Genomic DNA, 19,254 nt, shown 5'->3' with positions numbered 1-19,254 from the left:
AACTGACAGTTTTATGGAGCTCCGGGTAGTAAAGCTAATTGAATACTACTGGAGCTTCTATACTGGAGCTTCTGGTCTCAGCTCCTGTAGTTGCTTGCAGCTGCTGTACCCCCTCCTGCCCAATCACAGAGCGCTTTGTGTTATGTGAACCAATTTACAGAATACAAAGCCTTCTGTGAATAAGCAGCAGAGGGGAGAGGCAGGCAGAGCTGCTGTGAGGGGAAGGCAGTGTCTGTCCTCTCAGAGCCCTGGGAGTGTGTAATCCCAAGCTAAAATTAAACTGTCAGATGTAAATAAAATAGATAAATCCTTGAGGTGACATGTACCTTGTTGGACTTAACCAAGGATGCCTGCATAATATGAAGTGATTTAATTCCTGCTACTACTGCTGCTCACCCTGTTACTCCTCCCCGGCCTGTACCAGCAGAAATGGCGAGCCGTGGAGGGGATTGTAATGTGGGCACACAGTAGGGAGGATTGAAACTGTTTCGGATTCCTTGACTTTCCTGAATGAACTCAAGAGTACTCAGTACTATGCACTCCAGTGTTTATAAATAACTGAAGGGATAGTAAACATGAATAGCATAGTTATTTATCTCTTCCATTTGTGAATGAGCATGGACCTGTTAATAATAAGTGCTGGGGCAGAGGAAAAGGCAGCTGAAGGCTCTGGGCCCTCAATTTCCATTTTCTTCTGTTAACACAAAAGTGAAACATCAGGGGTTTTAGGGCGTCCAAAATATGTTTCCACAGGGTGACCAAAAAGGATGTAGTAGTGAAGAGTGCCAGAAAATAAAGTGTTGTGTCATTTCAGACTGACTAGTTAGCTTAGTTTATTTTTCTTGGTAATTACCATTATTTATACCGTAGATTACCATAATTTCTAAAAACTGTATTTATGGCTTTTATGCCGCATACACATGACCATTTTTAATGTCCTAGAAAAAAAAAAAATTTGACGTGATTCTTGTCAACCCTGCCTTGCATACACACGATCGTGAAACAAAATGCTCAAGCAAAGCGCGGTGACGTACGACGGCACTATAAAGGGGAAGTTCTATTCGGATGGCGCCACCCTTTGGGCTGCTTTTGCTGATTTCGTGTTAGTAAAAGTTTGGTGAGAGACGATTTGCGTTTTTCAGTCTTTGAGCTTTTCAGTCTGTTACAGTGTGACGAATGTGCTATCTCCATTACAAATGCTAGTTTTACCAGAACGAATGCTCCCATCACATAACTTGCTTCTGAGCATGCACGTTTTTTTCACGTCGTTAAAGCCTACACACAACCGTTTTTCACGACGTGAAAAACTATGCGAAAATTTAGAGCATGTTCTAAATTTTTGATGGCCATTTTTCACGTCGAGAAAAATGCTAGTTTTTAATGACCAATTTAAAAAATGGCATTTTTCACATTATGAAAAACGGTCGTGTGTACGCGGCATAACTTTAATAAAATGGTATCACACAATCCCAGCGAGCAAGGGATCTTTTTTAATAAGATAAGTGTCAAGTAAACTAGATGTGGCATGTACTGTATAATTTATTTAAGAGCCTCTCAAAAGAGATATAAAATAACAGAAAGCATGGTACAAGAGAATACTTTACTAAGGAAAACCACAAAATGCAGAAATGGTATAGATCATTATTGGTTGAAAATGTAACAAACAGATAGAAAATGATCCAAATGGCTAATTATGTCCCAAAAACAAATCCTTTATGCAATTCAGTGACTCATACTATATAATGACAGCTATGAAAACAGATACTCTGAGTAGAGGCTGCAAGTAATGGTAAAGTATGCTTTGTTCTACCATTCTGACAAAACATATTTTTTAAAAAGAAAAACGATTAAAATTTATATTTGTTCGATTCTGAATAGTCTTAGGTTTTTTATGCAATGTAATCATTTAATAATTTTGTCATATTTTTTTTTGTTTTTCAGTGCACAGAAGCCAAAAAACATTGCTGGTACTTTGAAGGTTTATATCCATCATATTACATGTAAGTAATATGTTTTTCTCTTTCCTTAGTGTTTTTAAAATGAATGTTAACACTTTAAAGATTTCACTGCTACTAATAATTTATTATTTGTTGTTTTTATGCATCTCCCACCTTTGAACTAATATCCAGGGATTGGCAACTGCATCCCTCCAGCTGTTGCTGAACTACTAGTCCTATCATGCCTCTGCCAGTTTTGCAATGCCTGATGGGACATGTTGCTCCACAACAGCTAGAAAGCCACAGATGCCCATCTATGCTATATTTATATGCACTAAAAGTATTGGGACGCCTGCCTTTACATGCACATGAACTTCTCAGGCCCCGTACACACTTCCGAGTTTCTCGGCAAAAACCAGCAAGAAACTTGCTGGGAGATATTTTTTGGCCGAGGAAACCGGTCGTGTGTACATTTTCGTTGAGGAAACTGTCGAAACTCGACGAGCCAAAAAGAGAGCAAGTTCTCTATTTCCTCGACGGGAATGGAGAAACTTGCCTTGTTGAGTTCCTCGACAGCCTGACAAGTAACTCGATGAGGAAAACGATGTGTTTCGCCCATCGAGTTCCTCAGTCATGTGTACGAGGCTTCAGTCTTAGTCCATAGGGTTCAATATTGAGCCCCCCCTCCTCCTGCAGCTATAACAGCTTCAGCTCTTCTAGGAAGGCTGTCCACAAGGTTTAGGAGTGTGTCTATGGCAATGTTTGACCATTCCTCCAGAAGAGCATTTGTGAGGTCAGACAATGATGTTGGAGAGAAGGCTTGGCTCACATTCTCCACTCTTTTTCATCCCAAAGATGTTCTATCGGGTTGAGGTCAGTCAAAGTCCTCCGCCCCAAACTTGTTCATCCATGTCTTTATGGACCTTTCTTTGTGCACTGGTCCAAATCATTTAGTGGAGGGAGGATTATGGTGTTGGGTTGTTTTTCAGGGGTTGGGCTTGGCCCCTGAGTTCCAGGGAAGGGAACTCTTAAGGCCTTAGCATACCAAGACATTTTGGGCAATTTCATGCTCCCAACTTTTTGGGAACAGTTTTGGAATGGCCCCTTCCGTTTCCAACATTACTGCACACCCGTGTGCAAAACAAGGTCCATAAACAGTGGGGATGGTGTGTTCAGGGTGATGAGCTGTGTTGCTTTTACGCCAAACATAACGTTTTGCATTGTTGCCAAAAAGTTACATTTTGGTTTCATCTGACCAGAGCACCTTCTTCCACATGTTTGGTGTGTCTCCCGGGTGGCTTGTGGCAAACTTTAAACGACACTTTTTATGGATATCTTTAAGAAATGGCTTTCTTCTTGCCACTCTTCCATAAAGGCCAGATTTGTGCAGTATACGACTGATTGTTGTCCTAAGGACAGAGTCTCCCACCTCAGCTGTAGATCTCTGCAGTTCATCCAGAGTGATCATGGACCTCTTGGCTGCATCTCTGATCAGTCTATTCCTTGTATGTGCTGAAAGTTTAGAGGGACGGCCAGGTCTTCGTAGATTTGCAGTGGTCTGATACTCCTTCCATTTCAATATTATCACTTGCACAGTGCTCCTTGGGATGTTTAAAGCTTGGGAAATCTTTTTGTATCCAAATCCGGCTTTAAACTTCTCCACAACAGTATCTCGGACCTGCCTGGTGTGTTCCTTGTTCTTCATGATGCTCTCTGCGCTTTAAACGGACCTCTGAGATTATCACAGTGCAGGTGCATTTATACGGAGACTTGATTACACACAGGTGGATTCTATTTATCATCATTGGTCATTTAGGTCAACATTGGATCATTCAGAGATCCTCACTGAACTTCTGGAGAGAGTTTGCTGCACTGAAAGTAAAGGGGCTGAATAATTTTGCACGCCCAATTTTTCAGTTTTTTATTTGTTAAAAAAGTTTGAAATATCCAATAAATTTCGTTCCACTTCATGATTGTGTCCCACTTGTTGTTGATTCTTCAAAAAATATTACAGTTTTATATCTTTATGTTTGAAGCCTGAAATGTTGCAAAAGGTTGCAAAGTTCAAGGGGGCCGAATACTTTTGCAAGGCACTGTAAACGTGTCCTGTGGGTGGATATTGGGGCGGGGCTATATCATATGTAATGCTGCCATGTCTTGGCATCAGGAAAGGAAAATTACGGTAAGTATTTGATACAATTTTTTTTCTATCACATTTCTCGCACGATTCTCCCATCATTGATCAGAAAATCGTTTGTTTTTCAAAAAATTTCCAACATGTCGGATTTCTCAAATTTGTTTGCCGCACGAAAATCGGCTGTTGCTGCAGCCCACTAATGGTGCGAAATTCGTACGAAAATTCTTTGATACGATTTTCGAAAGAAAATTCTTTCGAAATTCGAACCGTGTATGGCCGCCTTAAGACTGGGATGCTATTAAAGTTCATGTGCGTGTAAAGTCTGGTGTCCCATTACTTTTGACAATGTAGAGTGTGTATGTGTGTATATATATTCATATACACACTGTATGTATATGTGTATATATATATATATATATATATATATATATATATATATATATATATATATATATATATATATATAAATAAATTAAGGGTTTTCTTTTCTTTCTATTGCTGTAATAATCCAGCGTTGTGTAAAAGGGGACTGTCACATTGCCGGATCGGGTATTTTAGTGTTTTTTTCCAGCACATAAGGCAAAAACAGGTCGTTTGTGTAAATGTATTCTTGGCTACATTCACTTTTTTACTTGTTACACAAAATGTATTCAGTATAATTTTCTACTTTCTTTGAGAATTCAGACCTTGTGACTTTGTAGAAGTATGGTTGCTGAGCTGGCACTATTATTCTATTTCTCTGTAGGTACTGCCTGATTGTTTGGCAGATTATCAAGCTTCTTTTCTTTTTGGTTGGCTGTATTCCTGGGCATCAGAAACATTTATAAGCGGACATCCTCAATGTTATTCTAGTTATTTCATGAAACATATTGTAGTTGTTCTATGAAGGAGACATAGGAATTCATTTACCTAGAAGAAATATAAACACAGCAAATTTTACAAAATTCCTACTAAATATAAAAGCTTAACCTACATTGAGGTTATAAATAACAAAATATTTGTAAATTTTAAATTGCGCCTTTTTGAGTAATAGTGAAAATCGGACGTACGCAAAAATTTCCTTTTTCCTTTTTCACTTACAGCTTTCAGAAATTGTAAAAGACCCCCCCCCCCAACCATAAATTTTCTGAAGGCACATGGCCAGTAGAACAAAAAAAAGGTGCTACTGATTGTTTATCAAAACAATATTGGACAAAATACGGACCGTTCGTATGTTTTTTGCACATTAATGCATTCCTATGGAAAAACAGATGACAGTAGATGATCATCTATTTTCATCCCTTTTCATCCGCTTCCATCAACATCTGTTTTTTTGAACAGATGAAAGCTCTATTTTTCATCCGTCAAAAAAACGGATCTGATGAACAACAGATGTTAACTTAACAAATGGTAATTTTTCATAAATTTTTTTTCATTGGTAGTGGATTAAAAAAAAAAAATGATGAGAAACCGAGGAACTGAAGAAAAACGGATGAACTGAACTTATGAAATGAACTGTCCGTATGTGTGAAAGGACCCTGATGCCTCGTACACACGACCGTTTTTCTCGGCAGGAAAAAAAACGAATTTTTTTCCGATGGGGTTTCTCTCAAGCCTGCCTTACATACAAACGTTCAGGCCAAATTCCGCCCGTTCAAAGCACAGTGATGTACAACACGTACGACAGCACTATAAAGGGGAAGTTCCATTCAAACTGCACCACCCTTTGGGCTTCTTTTGCTGATCCTCATGTTAGTAAAAGTTTGGTGAGAGACGATTTGCGCTTTTCATGCGCTGCATTAAACTATGAAATAATTTTCAGTGTGACGAATGTGAAATCTCCATTACGAACTCTAGTTTTACCAGAAAGAGCGCTCCCATCTCATACTTGATTCTGAGCATGCACGTTTATTTCCCCTCGGAAAAGCATACACACGACCTGTTTTCCCAACGGGAAAAAGTCAACCGGGAATCCCGACGGGAAAAAAGAAAGCTGGTTCTGTTTTTTTTTTCCGGCAGTTTTCTCATTGGGAAAACTGCGATGCAGCATACACACGGCCGGTTTTCCCGGCAAAAAGCTCATCGATCGTGTGTACAAGGCATAAGGGTGTACACAGTTATGTAACCATATTATTAATTTTTTTTATTTTCACTTCCCTCCACATACAATATTTCAGTTTGTTGTTCAACTTAGTTTTACATTTTATAGGTCACATTAACTGCTTGCCGACCAGTTATACGGCGGCAGGTCGGCTCTGCTGGGCAAGATCACGTAGATCTACGTCATCTCGCCGAGCAGCCAATAGGGGCACACGTCACCGGAAGCGCGACCGATCGCCCATGACGCGCGTGCCCGGCGGGCACGATCACCGCCGGGCACCCGCGATCGCTCGTTACAGAGCGAGAACCGGGAGCTGTGTGTGTAAACACAGCTCCCGGTCCTGTAAGGGGGAGAAATGCCTGATTGTCTGTTCATACAATGTATGAACAGCGATCAGTCATTTCCCCAAGTCAGTCCACCTCCCCCTTCAGTTAGAACACACCCAGGGAACATACTTAACCCCTTCCTCGCCCCCTAGTGTTAACCCCTTCCCTGCCAGTGGCATTTGTATAGTAATCAATGCATTTTTATAGCACTGATCGCTATAAAAATGCCAATGGTCACAAAAATGTGTCCGAAGTGTTCGCCATAATGTTGCAGTACCGATAAAAATAGCTGATCGCCGCCATTACTAGTAAAAAAAAAATATTAATAAAAATGCCATAAAACTATCCCCGTAAAAAGGACAGGAAAAAGCGCCTCTGAGTCATCTGGTTTAATTACAATTACTAGTGTAGATATCCAACACTTACATTTAACATTGCAGGAACAAGGGTGTAAGTGAAGATATTTGGAATGGAGCCAGGTCGTGCCTCAATCCGGTGAAGAAAGCTCAAATCAGCTGGCTGGAAAAGCCGAATCTTGTGGCTGTGTGGGAGCGGTGCAAAGGCACGGCGCTCGTTCTGAAGGATAGTGACGTCAGAGGGACGGTGGCTGACACGGGACAAAGCAGTACACAACGCGTTTCAGAGCCAGCGCTAGTCTATAGCAAAACTGCGCGCTCCTTTCTCGAATGTAGGGAGGAAGGAAAAATAGGGAGGTATAAAAGGAGGACATGTGATGGTTATTAGCCAATAGAGAGCCCTGAATTACGATCGGTTTAGATAATACAGGAAGAATAAGTTTGAAAAGGGGAAAAATGATAACTTTAAAATGGAAAACAAAATATATATTGGGGCAAAGATTTTGTTAAAGGGCAAGACATATATGAATTATGGCCTAAAATAAATACTGATTTAGTGGGATAAATTATATGTATATCTGGGGATGGCAAGGCATGAATAGCCATGCTCAGAAATACACGAATCCCAGATAGAGGATAAACAGCAACACTTCCTATATACATGTGAGAAACGAGCAAGAAATGCCTGAAATAGTTTGTATAACAAGATGAAGATATTAACATCAAATGTATAGTACATACATAATTTAAAAGTTAAAATATAATCATAATATCAATAAAATAAAATATTAGTTATTAAAATCTTTTTAGTCTCACTTAAAAATATATGTGCTGGAGAGTTATATTGAAAACAACTGATGATAAAGAATACCACTCATACGATAATGACCGACAAAGTTGTGTTAGAAATATTAAAAATACTCATAATGATCTAAGAATATATATTATATATGCAAAAAACAACTCATTATAAAAATTACAATTTTGTATTTTTTGTATTATGTTGTATATTTATGTGTTACAAAATAGTATTCACGTCCAGTTGCTTGTTTAATCCAAGGGGAGCAAGGCAATTTAGTGTGAAAATCCAAAAAGTTTTGCGCTCACATAGACGCAAGAAACGCTCAGCTTCAGACAACTTTTTGGGTATCGACTCGATGACCCACACCCGCAGGCCATCGGTATACTGATCATGGTGTTGGAGAAAATGGCGGGGGACACTATGCTCATCGCAGCCTGCTTTGACAAGACGTCGATGTGTAAGTGGGTTAATTGTACGGCCCACATATAATAGATTACATGGACATGTAAGACAGTATATGACGTAATCAGTGGAACAGTTGTAAAAGTTTTCTAGCTTATAGGTTTTGTCATTATGGACAAATTGTTTTTGACCATGAGTAACAAAATGTCAAGTTTTGCAGCGAGGTTTATTACATCTATACATTCCTGTAAGGGGAGTCAAGCAAGTAGCACTGGTTGTTATGGGATCTTTGGGCCAAATCCTCAAAAGGGATACGCAGGCGGAACTGCTGTTCAGCCTGCGTATCCCTGTGCCTATCTTTGGAACTGATCCTCAGAAGCAGTTTTCCAAAGATAGGCAGAAGATCTGACATCTGTAAGACACTTACACTGTCAGATCTTAGGATGCAGTACCGCATCCGCCGCTGGGGGCATTTCTCATTGAAATGCCGCTTTGCGTATGCAAATGAGGACTTACGGAGATCCACAAAGCTTTTCAGCTTTGTGTTTTCTGCGTAAGTTTATGTTTGCATACGTAAAATTAGTTCTGCTTTTACAAAGTGTAAACTAGTAACACCTTGTAAAAACAGATCTTTTTTTCGATCGCCGCGTTTTTTTTTTTAATTTTGAATTTTTTTTCCCGGCGCGTAACTTTTTTTTTACCCGACGCAACTTTATTGTCCCGTCGCAATCCACAAAGCCCGACGTAACGTAATTTCGCCCGATGCCCGTCGGGAAAATTACGTCACGAGCATGCGCAGTACGGCCGGCGCGGGAGCGCGCCTCATTTAAATTGTCATCGCCCCCTGCAGAAGAGGACCGCCTTGCGCCGGAGACATTTAAGTTACATGGCCTGAAATTTCTAGGTAAGTGCTTTGTGGATCGGGCACTTAGGTAGAAATTTGAAGTCAGTGTAACTTAAATGGGAAAAGATAAGTTAGGCAGGATTTTTGAGGATTTGGCCCTTTAAGTCTACTGGGGGCTATTTTATTTTTAAGAGTAGGTGCCCTCCTATAGGCAATTTTTGGCTTGTCGCATAAAGTAGTAACCAAATGGGGATCTTGTTTTAGAATATTCCAATGTTTACTCAGAATATGTTCCATTTTCGTATATTGTTCATGATATCCAGTTCTAAAACGAACGGTATGTGTTTCAGGTGGTTTTTTCTGTTTTGGATTTTTTTCCGGGTAAAAAGGTGTTGTGGGCTTGGTCTATCAATGGTTCTGGGTATCCTTTTTCTAGGAATTTTTGTTTGAGATGTTTACTTTGTGCGATATAATCGCTATCTCTCGTGCAGTTTTGTCGCAATCTGCAAAATTGCCCCTTGGGTATGTTTTTTATCCATATTGGGTGATGACAGCTGTTGTAATAAAGATATGAGTTACCCGCAGTTGGTTTTGTATAGTTACGCGCAAATATGCGCCCATCTTCGTGACTAAGTTCAAGATCGAGAAAGGCCAAACTTTCTATATTCCACACAAAGGTAAAAGAGAGACCTAGATTATTATTATTGCAATATTCAACAAATTGATTTACTGCTGGTTGGGGGCCATCCCAGATGATAATTATATCATCAATATAACGGCCATAAAATATTATGTGCCGTGAAAAGGGATTATCTTTCAAAATGAAAAGTTTTTCCCAGTATCCCATTGTCAGATTTGCATATGAGGGGGCAAAATTGGCGCCCATGGCAGTTCCATGGGTTTGGAGGTAGAAATTGCCGTCAAAATAAAAATAATTGTGCTCGAGACAAAAAGTAGTAGCCTCTAAAATAAAGGCCATCTGCCTAGAGTTGAGCAAGGGGTCAGAAGAAAGAAATTCTCGGACAGCTACCAAACCTATGTCGTGAGGTATAGATGTATATAGTGAATTTACATCAAGGGACATCCAGGAGTAGCCGTTTTCCCAAGTATATGGGGATAAGAGTTCCATTAAATGGATTGAATCTCTTATATAGGATGGAAGTTGTTGGGCTAGAGGTTGTAGAAAAGAGTCAATATATAACGAAAAATCACTAGTGATACTGTTCATTGAGGCCACGATAGGTCTTCCTGGGGGGTGTAAAGAGTCCTTATGTACTTTCGGCAGGTGATAAAAATATGGTGTACTATAGTAATCTTTACGGAGAAAAGAAACGTCATTTTTGTCGATGACTAGATCCGTTAAGGCTTTTTGGATTAATGCGTCGGATTCCAAGCGAAAAGATGGAAGAGGGTCATTAGTAAGTTTTTTATATGTATCGGGATCCGCCAACAGTCTTAAAGCTTCGGATACATAAGTGGTACGGCCTTGAATAACGATGCCGCCCCCCTTGTCAGCTGACTTAATAATGAGTTTGGGGTTATTGAGGAAACGTTTAAGTGACTGTCTTTCTCCTGGGCTCAAATTAGACCTGTGTTGCTTGGTGATGGACTGGGAGCAGAGTTCTTGGAGTTCCGCAAAAACGACTCTATAATAAGATTCTAGATAGGGGCCTTTAGATTTGGTAGGATAGAACAGTGATTTTGACTTAAACGGGGTATGTAAAATATGGGGAGAGGTGATAAGATGCTGGGTTAGATGATTAAATTCTAATTCAGAATCATATTCATCTGAGTCAGAAAGCAGTATACTACTATAAGTAGTATCATGGATGGAAAAATCTGGGAACGTATCATCAGAGGACAGAAGTTGGACAGATAGTTCGGTAGATGAAGAGGTTTCTTTGAGAGATTGCATGTGGAAAAATCTCTTGAGTGTGAGATTTCTAATAAATTTGTTTAGGTCCTTAAATAACTGAAATGAATTGGGTTGTGTGGTGGGAGAAAAAGTAAGGCCTCTACTCAACAAAGCTGAGTCGTCTGATGAAAGGACGTGTGAAGATAAATTAAATATTTTTTTAGTTTCAGTTGTTTGGCGCTGACGATGTTGTTTTTTGCGCCCTCCTCTGCATCCTCTTCTATGTACTTTCTTTTTAACTGATGCTTGTGATGTAGGTCCTTTTCTATAAAAGGGGAGAATGACGCTGAGGCAGAAAAATATGGTATCTCCTCTAAGTTAAGGTCACCCACAATAAGATCAAATGGAGCTGGAGAAACAGCTAATGGAAGAACATGAACTTCATCAGAATTCATGGGCTGGCCCTTAGAGTGAGAGCTGAGCTTAGTAGGATATGCTATCAAAGTATCAGAGATACTGTTATTAGTAATGTTGGGGGATCTGGACATAGAGGGTGTATCTTTTGGTGAAGTCTGGACTGGATTCGTACCAGGTGGTAATGCATTAGGACAAACTGCAGGTTGGTGTCTAGACCCATGTGTGGGTTTTGTCCTTTGAGGTAATGGACAAGCTTTAGGAGGTATAGTACCATTGTTGGACATAGATTTGGATATAACACATGGTAAAACTTTGGAGTACGGATCAAGCGACATTAAAGCTGGTATAGTGTTGTTGTTATTTTTCCAAGAGAAAATCTTTTTATGATGATAATCATTAAGGTCTCTATGGAATTTACCTAATTTGGTTTTAATAAGGAAATTTTCATGAGATTTAGTGTTCTTTTTAAGGGTTTCTAGCCAGGTAGGTGGCAATTTTTGTTGGAACGAAGTAATATCTAGTGAGATCATCTGTGTCTGATGTACTAGTTCATCATATTTAATATGTCTCTGACTAATGAGAATCCCTATTAATTTATTAGTACAAAACTCTGCTATACCCTCCCATTCGGTGTTATGGGATGTATCTAAGAAGGAGCAGGTTTTTAAGATTCTCAAACCTCTAGGGGAGATTTTATATTCTAAGAATTTTATAAGGAAGAATTCGTCCCACCATTGTGTGTTGGTGGAATTAATGAGTCTTTCTAGCTTTTTAAACTTGCCACAAAGTATATATCTATCTGGACGTGTAAGTTTAGAAGAATTACAAAAAATATCTGAGGGTAAACTAGTGTATAAAGAATCAAGTATATCATGTTTGTGAAACTCAATCTCATCAATTAATTCCATTATCGAAAAAATTAGTAATAATAATAATAATACGTAATGCACGTGAAAAAAATGCACGTTTAAAAAATGCACGTTAAAAAATGCACGAAAGAAAAAAGAAACCAACAAAAAATAAAAAATAAAAAAGAATGAAAAAAGAATAAAAAAAGAAAAAGAAAACGAAAAAAACGGGGAAGAGAAAAAAACGATTAAAACAAGGTGGAGAGACCATGACTGGGGATATAGACACTTGTATAAAATATGAAGGTATACACACTCTCTAAGTGCAGTGTGGCTGAAAGTTAATCAATGACAATTCATAGCAGCTGTTTAAAACTTCAGCACAAATACAAAAAAATCACAGGATAACAGCGCTCAGGACGATCTAATGAAGGCAATCAGCAGTAAAGGTTAAAATCAAGGATATAGTGACAGCAGCATTTCAGAGAATAAATATTAAAGTCCATAAATATGAATACAATAAGTCCATGCGATAAAGCTGTATTCACTGGGCAAATTTCATCAGATAACCAAGGGCTGCTCTCCAGGAGTGAAGTCAACTCAGGCATACATGTAAAAAGAAGGACAGGAAAAAGCGCCTCTGAGTCATCTGGTTTAATTACAATTACTAGTGTAGATATCCAACACTTACATTTAACATTGCAGGAACAAGGGTGTAAGTGAAGATATTTGGAATGGAGCCAGGTCGTGCCTCAATCCGGTGAAGAAAGCTCAAATCAGCTGGCTGGAAAAGCCGAATCTTGTGGCTGTGTGGGAGCGGTGCAAAGGCACGGCGCTCGTTCTGAAGGATAGTGACGTCAGAGGGACGGTGGCTGACACGGGACAAAGCAGTACACCTTCAGCTAACCTTCATTAGATCGTCCTGAGCGCTGTTATCCTGTGATAAAACTATCCCCTATTTTGTAAACGCTATAACTTTTGCGCAAACCAATCAACAAACGCTTATTTCGATTTTTTTTTTTTTACGAAAAATATATAGAAGAATACATATCGGCCTAAACTGAGGAAAAAAAAGTTTTTTTATATATTTTTGGGGGATATTTATTATAGCAAAAAGTAAAAAATATTCATTATTTTCAAAATTGTCGCTCTATTTTTGTTTATAGCGCAAAAACTAAAAAACGCAGAGGTGATCAAATACCACCAAGAGAAAGCTCTATTTGTGGGAAAAAAGGATCCCAATTGTGTTTAGGAGCCACGTCGCACGACCACGCAATTGAGTGAGTGAGTGAGAAACTTATATAGCGCAGCACATGCGAACTGAATCGCCTCTGGGCGCTTAGTATGCATTCCCTAAGTGAACTTTTTGATCTCAGAAGAGATTTTTTGATCTTTCTTCTGAAGGGCAAGTGGTTCACCCCCAATCGGATGGTGGTTGGTAGAGCGTTCCACAGTCTAGGTCCTTGGACTGCAAATCTTCGTTCTCCTTTGGACTTGTATCTGGTTTTGGGTATCTAGAGTATATTTTGGTTGGTGCATCGCAGTATGCGATTGGGTTTGTGGGCTTTTATTTTTTCGCATAGATATTGGGGGGTATTTCCTTGGATACACTTATGTGTTAGGCAGAGTGCTTTGTCTTTTACTGGGAGCCAATGAAGGGATCTCAGAGAAGGTGAGATTGATTCCCATGTTTTTTTCCCAGTCACTAGTTGAGCGGCCGTATTTTGAACGACTTGCAGACGAGTGATTTGGTATTTGGGGAGTCTGAGATAAAGGGCATTTGCATAGTCAAATCTGGAGTTGATAATTGTACCCACCACGACTGCTATGTCTTCTTTTGGGATAAAGGGAGTGAGTCTGCGTAGTAGGCGCAGCAGATGGTGCGATCCGCTGACCACTGACCCTATTTGTGCATCCATTGTAATGTTTGTGTCGAAAATGACTCAGAGACTTTTGAGTTTGGTGCTAGGGGTGATGGTTTTACCCAGAATGTGCGGGGGTGTCCATGTTGTTACTGGATGATTTTTCCGGTTGGCGTGAAACAGGAGAAGTTCTGTTTTTGAACCGTTGAGTTTAAGATAACTCTTTGTCATCCAGTTTTCTATCATAGTAAGGCATTTCTCTAGTCCGAGATAATGATCCCTATTGTTACAGATGCGAAAATACAGTTGTGTGTCATCTGCATAAGAGTGGTAAAGTAGCTTCTGGATACTGATGATTTCAAAAAGAGGGCGGAGATAGATATTGAACAGAACAGGCGATAAAGGGGATCCCTGAGGGACTCCGAATGACACTGTGCGTTCTTCAGAAGTGAAAGGCTTAAGTTTCACTATTTGTGATCGGTTTTCCAAAAAGCAGGAGAACCAGGATAAATCACATTCCGCGACTCTGGCTACTTCAGCTAGCCGAGTCAGTAATATTTAGTGGTCTACCGTATCAAAAGCAGCACTTAGGTCCAACAGTACCAGAAGACAAGATTCTCCTTCGTCTGCTGCCTCAAAAGCGTCATCCCATATTTTGAGCAGTGCTGTTTCTGTCCCGTGACCTGGACGGAAACCTGATTGAAATGGATTGAGTAATTTATGGGTGTCTAAATGATGTTGTAGCTGTTGTACAACTTCTTTCTCCATTACCTTGGAGAAGACATTTAGGCCTGTTATGGGTCGACGGTGGTTTGGGTCTTTGGGGTCAAGGGTGTTTTTTTTTAAAATAGGTTTAATTATGCCTTGTTTCAGCAAGGTTGGTACCATGCCCTCCTTGAACGACTGGTTTATGAGCTGCGTGATAGGTGGTGCCAAAATATCGCGCTAAAGTTGATATTGAGTGGAAAAATGTTGCCAAAATCACATATCATTGGAAGTGAGAACAACAGAGGACTGTGAGGAATGTGAATGGGAATTCACTCAGCATGGGGGCAATGCTTGTAATGAGTCCATGTGTGTATAACCTAACAGGTGAATGGAAACACCGACCAGGTGCAATGAACAATGAAAAGTTCAATGAACAAATGGAAACAGTTCATAGGTATGCTTCCCAGTGGAAGGATAAAACACTTCAAACGTAATGCTGGTTCAGATAAAGAAAGTAGCAGTCATGGCTTGTCTGTAGCAATCTTCAGAAAATCATATAAAGAGGGTGGATACTCTTACCAGCTAAGGTGGACTTGCATGTTAGTACTAACATCAAGTCGGATACAGCATGGTGGTCACAGCGGACCCTGGGCTCTGTACGGATGGATCTGTGGGATGGTCTCTCCAACTGGAACGATGGAACCGATCTTTTCAGATACCTCTCTCAGGAACAGAAACCCAAATGGACAGGGCCGATGACTCATGGATCAACACAGCATGTGTGGAAAGGAAAAAAAATGCTCCAATGGTGCAGGTCAAAAAAAAAACGTGAAGGCTTTATTTGTAAAAAAATTAAACAATAAAATCACGTGAATAGTTATAAAAGGCAGTATGGGGTACTAAGCATGTTACCCGACGCGTTTCGGCTCTAAGCCATCAACAGGGGCATGTTGGGGCATGTTGATCCAGCAATTGTCAGTTAAATCAACGCAGTGCCGAATCGCAAAAAGTGGCCTGGTCTTTGACCAGCAATATGGTCCGGGGCTTAAGTGGTTAAAAGGTAGAAAAGGGTTCTGAAATGATTTATCTTTGTCTAATTTTTTTTTATCACAGAAAACTGACATTTTAGCAGGGGTGTGTAGACTTTTTATATCCACTGTACATGTGCAGGTCCTCCGAGAAGGTTTGTATTTGCTTGTATGCCCGGGGAGTGGGTGGTGGCGGGGGTGCTTTTAATTTTTTTTTTATTAATATTTTTATTTATTTTAGTAAAAAAAAAAAATGTTTCAATTTTAAATATTACTATCACAAGGGGGCTAACAAAGGGGCCTTCTCCCCACTATAGAGCCACCCAGATCACTATTACTGAACGGCCGATCACTGGCTGTAAAAAATGATACCAAACTCAGGGCTGCAGCTTGTTATAACCACTTACTTGCTGACAGTTTTTTTTTCTACATTTGACTGTCTGCAAGTGGTTAACCATGCAGCAGCAAAATTAGTTAAGAATTTTGTGCTGATACAGGATGTACAGTACAGCCGCAGTACGCCTGATTCATCCATGCTGGAAGGAGTTGACGTAGGACTGGATTTTCCAATCATTATGTGGCTACTAGCCAGAGCTTTGAAGGGCTATGCTGAACATTGAGATTTGAAATGAATATTTAATCAGATTCACTAGATGCCTTTTCTATGTAGAATATTGAATGCAGCATGCATAATGCAAATAGGGATTTAAAAAATGCATTGCTTTGTTACCAGCACTTTGCATGATTTTCACATTTTCTCAGACCACATCCGTCAGGGCTAAACTGTGCAGCAGGGAAAGGAGTGAATACACATTGTTTCAAAACCAGCCACCTCATAACTCTTTCCCGCAAGCTTGTAAGCATAGTTATCACCAGGGCTAGGAGATAAAATAACATACTCTATATCAGTGGTCTCAAAGTACCGGCCCGCGGGCCATTTGCGGCCCGCGGACCAGTTATAAATGGCCCGCAGGCAGGGTGGAAGTGGGGGGAGCAAAAAAAAAAAAAAAAAAATTTTTTTTTTTGTGAGCTGCCGCCATCTGGTGGTGAGCCGTTGGTATTACAAGTTAAGCATTACAAGTTAAACAGCAATTCTAATGTCATTTTACACTATTTTCACTGGCATCTTCTTCCCTCTAATTAGAACCCCCAAACATTATATATATTTTTTTATCCTAACACCCTAGAGAATAAAATAGCGATCGTTGCAATACTTTCTGTTACGCCGTATTTGCGCAGCGGTCTTACAAGCGCACTTTTTTGGGAAAAAATTACACTTTTTTTAATAAAAAAATAAGACAACAGTAAAGTTATCCCCATTTTTTTTAATATTATGAAAGATAATGTTACGCCGAGTAAATTCATACCCAACATGTCACGCTTCAAAATTGTGTCCGCTTGTGGAATGCCGACAAACTTTTTTACCCTTTAAAATCTTCATAGGCGACGTTTAAAAAAATCTACAGGTTGCATGTTTTAAGTTACAGAGGAGCTAGAATTATTGCTCTCACTCTACCAATCACGGCGATACCTCACATGTGTGGTTTGAACACCGTTTACATATGCGGGCGCTGCTCACGTATGTGTTCGCTTCTGCGCGCAAGCTCGTCGGGACGGGGTGCGTTTTCTGGCTCCTAACTTTTTTAGCTGGCTCCTAGATTCCAAGCAAATTTGTCAAACCCTGACTTACACCAGTGCTGGTGGTAATAATGTGTTCGCTGACACCAGTACTGTTGTTTTTGAAGTTTGAAAGTTTGCATGCGGCCCCCCATGGCATATGAAAACTTGTCTTGTGGCCCTCAGGTAATTTGAGTTTGAGACCCCTGCTCTATATGAAAGGGATCTAAAACTATAAATACAGTGGCCTAAAAAATATGGTATATTGATACACTGAGTACAATTAATATAAAAATGTATTAAAATGTATAAAAAAGTGCACTAAATTCTATGCTTAAAAACATATAACATAAAGGGTTGTGCTGGCCCCTTAGGGTGCTTTACAAGCTTCCCAAGCCAATATCACCTCCCAGGCAGACTAAACAGCGTAATTTTTGGTCCGGCGGGATGATGTCACAAGCCCTTCCATTTCATTGCGATGTGCTTTTAAGTCTATTTTCATCTCTGTAATAGATGTAACATTTGAATATAAAATGTTGATATTTTGGTTGACTGTAGTATCTGTTTTTTTTTATTATTATAATTTTACATATGATATAAGTGTAGAAATATGTAACTTTTTTTTTATGAGTGCATGTATATCTATTATTTTTAAAAAATTACTTTTTTTTTTCAGATTTTTTCTTTTTCCGATTAGACATGTTTTCATGTTGGTCTCCAATTCCTGTCACATAGAATTTTAAAATACAGTTTGGATCAGTATATGAAAGGCCTTAAAATCATAGCAGTTATGTGTTATATAAGAGGCATTTGCAAGTCCTGTTTATGGAGCTTTTTGACTCCTAACGTCTTCATGCATTAATGAATAAGGGCGATGGTGGTATTCACACTTCGTAATTGACTGATTTATACAGTTACCGTTATCTCTGTTAGATGGTGTTAGCAAATATTAAACGGGTCTACAAGTTATGAACAAAAGCCTGCCGGTAATGTGTAATTGAATTATAAATTGTATTCATTGTGCCTCTGAAACAGAAATGTCAGCACCAGTGGTTAAGATAAAATGTTTTTTTTTTTCACCCCTGGAATACATGTACTGTATATGCATGATTGAATCCTATTATTTATTATTCAACAATCGGGTGGCTCAAAACAATTTTTTCTGATTTGGATAGATGCTGCAGGCTTGAATTACCCACAAGCTTCCTACACCATGCTAGGATTCTGCTGGTGATATAGAGGTCCTTGGGTTACCCTATTGAAACATGAATGAATGCGGCTGAGAGAGTGTGAAGCCACATTGGGTGGCGGCAGAGCTGAAATTCCTGTCAGGGATGACTTGTGATTCCCTATGGATATCGTATAAAAAGCCAGTGAGTGATTCAATTTGTTGGATTCCCTTCATTAAAAAAACGGGGATAAACTAAGCAGACATTTTAACCCTTGGTTAGAAATTCTGAGAGGAAATGCAGGAGGCACCGTGTTTGTTTTCAGGAGCAGCTTAAACTAAGCCTAATTTTCTATGTTTTGAGAAGAAATGAGAAGGATTTGATTCCACATCATGTGTTTACTTTCTTGGGATCATGGTAATGCCATATTCTCACATGCACATAATCCTGTCACAGCTATGGTAATGTCAGGTTGTTATTTAGCTAATCTACTGTTGCTACCAACATGAGCTGCTATGTATTCCTGTGGGGAGGACACGCAATGGGGTTGATTTACTAAAGGCAAATAGACTAATGCCCTGTACACACGATCAGAATTTCCGATGGTATAAAATCCGATCGGTCCTGAGGAGCTGCGGGCAGACGAGGCCACGGACGACGCGGACTAGGCCGAAGGTGTGCGTTTTCTAGACATTGTGGTGCGGCTCAGGTGCAAATTCAGGCTCATTATCTTCTATGGGCACGCATCTGATTCGCAGATGTGTTCAGTTCTCATCAGGATTTCTCTCCTTCTCCTTAATTCACTCCCCCTCCCCTCTCCCAGGTCTCCAAATTCGCAGCTAAAACAGAGATGATCTGCTGAACAG

General features: G+C 39.6%; 1 protein-coding gene across 1 annotated transcript in view; it reads left to right on the top strand.

Annotated features, from left to right (window-relative positions):
• VOPP1 (VOPP1 WW domain binding protein) overlaps positions 1–19,254 on the top strand; it is a 162,471-nt gene that overhangs the window by 118,696 nt on the left and 24,521 nt on the right. The window contains exon 2 of the mRNA XM_040353169.1: positions 1,942–2,000. Coding sequence (XP_040209103.1) covers positions 1,942–2,000 — 59 coding nt within the window. The remainder of the gene's footprint in view (positions 1–1,941; positions 2,001–19,254) is intronic.

This window comes from Rana temporaria, chromosome 5 (genome assembly GCF_905171775.1).
Source record: "Rana temporaria chromosome 5, aRanTem1.1, whole genome shotgun sequence".
Classification (NCBI taxonomy): domain Eukaryota; kingdom Metazoa; phylum Chordata; class Amphibia; order Anura; family Ranidae; genus Rana; species Rana temporaria.
The sequence above is the reverse complement of the archived record's forward strand: the minus strand, read 5'-3'. Positions and strand labels throughout refer to the sequence as shown.